The sequence below is a fragment of the Calidris pugnax genome, unplaced genomic scaffold (genome assembly GCF_001431845.1).
Source record: "Calidris pugnax isolate Ruff unplaced genomic scaffold, ASM143184v1 scaffold300, whole genome shotgun sequence".
NCBI lineage: Eukaryota > Metazoa > Chordata > Aves > Charadriiformes > Scolopacidae > Calidris > Calidris pugnax.
The window spans coordinates 219,461-222,668 of NW_015091014.1; the positions used below are offsets into that span (position 1 = coordinate 219,461).

At 50.6% G+C, this 3,208-nt stretch overlaps 1 protein-coding gene across 1 annotated transcript in view; it reads left to right on the forward strand.

The window, feature by feature from the left end:
* Positions 1 to 3,208, forward strand: part of KRT80 (keratin 80, type II) — a 17,601-nt gene that overhangs the window by 1,251 nt on the left and 13,142 nt on the right. The window contains exon 2 of the mRNA XM_014955702.1: positions 2,937 to 3,151. Coding sequence (XP_014811188.1) covers positions 2,937 to 3,151 — 215 coding nt within the window. The remainder of the gene's footprint in view (positions 1 to 2,936; positions 3,152 to 3,208) is intronic.

Below are 3,208 nucleotides of genomic sequence, written 5' to 3' on the forward strand. Positions count from 1 at the left end.
ATGCAGCGCGATGAGGACGCTTCTGGTGTGTCATGCTGATCCGAGGCTTTTTCTTTTTTTTCCCCCTTTTTTTTTTTTTTTTTTTCTCAAAGGAAAAACAACTCATCCAGCCGAGGCAGGTTTCTGCAAAGCCCTGGTGCTCTGTAAACAGATGGTAATCTCCTAGGAGAGGAGGATTGCTTCACTCCACGCTGCGGCACCGGCGCCTGCTGCCAACCTACCAGGGCTTGGGATTTTATTTTTTTTTGTTGTTGTTTCCACTCTACCTCTAAAGAGGACCTGAATTCACACTGGGAAGGAGAAGGGTGGGGGAAGCAGAAGCATCTCCCGTAGCATCTATCCAAAGTGAACAGTCGTGAACCAGCCACACCTACGTGTGCAAACGTGCGTGCGGTGGTACCGGGGGCTGGGGGGATGTGGCAGCCTTCACGGCTGGGTTCTCGGCCACGTCAATCTGGAGAACCCCTGGTTTGGAAATCACCCAGGTGGGTTGTGCTGCGGGACTGGTCCTTTGACCACCTAGGTGGAGAAGCTGGGGTTTGGGGTTTTGAGATGGGACAGGACCACGCAGTGACAACGTGTGAGCCAGACCCCAGGCACCAGCCTGGGCCATGCAAAGAGAGATGGAAGTCCATCTTGTTCCAGGTTTCCCAATACTCCCAGTCTGGTGGCTGCTGATACGTGGGCTCTAGAGGGCCCAATGGATGGACAGAAGATACAAACATCCCACCTTTGATGGGTGGCTTTGACTTTTAGTGCTGGCTGCTCGTGTGTTTGGCTTTGAAGGCTGTAACCTCAAGTGGTCCATCAAGTGGCAAACTTCAGCCATCTGCCTCAGGCCATCATTCCAGAGGGAGGTAATGACACTTCCTTGTCAAAGAGAACTTGGCTTTTTAATCAGGAATTCAGATGGTCTCAAGCCTGAGTGGCTCATTCCTCAGGTAATTGACCACAGTAACTTTGGGAGTTTGCTGCTGATGGTTTTCCAGCAGGCTGTTCCAGATCTCCTGGTATTTATTGTCCAGCCAGGTGGAAGCCAGGGAGCAAGCTCCAAGTGATGGAGCTCGTGTTTGAAGCCCTACCTTTGGCCTCAGCAGGACTAGAGGCCTCTGAGGACCAAGCTTTAGTCACTTCTGTGTTCAGGCATGATTTTCCAGGAAGCTTGGCCAGATCTGGGTGATCCTTCTGCTGCAAAACTCACGTTAAAAGACTCTGCAAGGAAGAACTTCTGCTCAGAAGGACACTGTATGAGAAACCAAGGTGTAAAGGGTTCAGCCCAGAGGATGGGCACGGCTTGGGAACAGGAAAGAAACTGGAGTTAGTGAGGGGAAAAAGAGCAAGGAAGGATTAGGAGCAAGATCAGGAACTGAGACTTGATTTGAGGGTCCAAGATGGACTTAGAACCAGAGCCAACACGTTCAATCCATCCATTTACCATCCCAGCAGCAGAGAAGCTCCTTAAAACAAGAGGCTGTTCCCTACAGCCAATCCCACAGGCTGATCCCCGCTGTAGGATGCTCTGTCACCATCCCTGAGGTGCCTCAGATGGAGGGAGCAAATGGCCCATTTGGCTCCTGGTGGCCCCAGAGGCCACTTACTTGTGCCCCTTGCAATGTCCCTTTGTGGCTCCGCTGCAGCAGCATCTGGTTCTCAGCCTCACGTGTGCACGCAGAGTGTGCCGCTCTGGTTGTGCACCAGGACAATTCCAGCAGCCTGGAATTACTGGTGGGATGTCCATGGCCATGGGTTAAGATATTGGGAAGAAGGTCTCCAACAGCGAGATCTTCAAGATCCCAACACTTGCCCCCCTTCAGCTGATGCCCATAAGCATCTGAGGGCTCATCCTTCTCTTGGCCACCCTCCCTTCCTGTTTCTTTCTGCTCAGACTGAGTTTCTTCCCCCCAAAAAAGCTGTCTCTGCCCATGTGCATCTGTACAGTGCTCAACACCCGGGAACTCCCTCTCCTCAAGGCACCGATGCTGTGTGGGACCACAGAAAGCTGAAGTCAAAGCAGGTCAAGGCCCGATGGCACCTGCAGCCACTGCTCACCCCACGCCGGGCACGGTGTCAGCGTTGGAATCATCTCCAGGACACAGGGGAGGACGCCGTCGGAGGCAACTCCTAAAAATCCCCAGCCAAAACGTGACTGAAGGAGTTTGGTTTTGTTCACAGCGCAATAAGAGAGAGAGGTAGCAATTAGATAATTAATTGAAGTTAGACAAGAGCTTTGAAGATGAAAACTGTTAAACACTGAGTGCTCCTGCTCAGATTGTGAATATTAGGAAAGGAGAGCGGCAGATTCATCAGACGGTGGGTGGCTGAACGTGCAGCGTATCCTCTCGGGAGCAGACAGGCACACACAGACCTCACGGGGAGTCTGTAATTATTTTTTCTCTTATTCTCAAGAGTTCCCATAGGCCTTGTCTACAGCGCTTTGCAATACAAACCAGGACTCTGATTCATTCCTTAAACTTCGCCATGATGCGAAAGGAGCTACTTTTCTTCATGCCACTCCGAGGCAGTCAATCAGATTTCCATTCACCCTGGACACATCCTGCGGTGGAATTTCAGCTTTTACTTCAATATGTTTGGAGGCAAGGGGGCCCAGCATTGAACGGCTGTTATTGTTCAGTGACTTAAGAGATACTCACTCATTTTTGATGTGAAAAATAATGTCAATGTGAGAACTGATGCGAGAATTAGTTTCTAGCAAGAAATTAATAAGTAGGCAATGTGTAAAACCTCTGAAAGTCCCTATAACCCTTCACCCTCAGGCCTGATCTTCAGGGGATTTCTCATTCTTAACTGGAATCTGGACATCTCTGCTGATTCCAGCAGCTTCTCACCACTCCAAAGGTCTCCTTGCCCTGCCAGGAGCAGCCAGCTGCGATCGGGGCTTTCGGTGTTAACTGATGTCTCTGAAACCTCTTCTGCAGGTCCAGTCCTTGGAGCAACAGAACAAGGTCCTGACGACGAGGTGGAACTTCCTGAAGGATCAAGACAATTCCCATTCCGAGTCGGACATCAAGGACATCTACGACCAGTACATGAGCAAAATGAACCAAGAGATGAAGGAGCTCAACTACGAGCAGGAGAATCTTGAGCTGGAGCTGACAAAGGTCCTGAGCAACATGGATAACTTTCGAAGCAAGTAGGTGTCTATCCAGGCTGAATTTTACACGGGGCGGGGGGGATGTATTTACAAGGC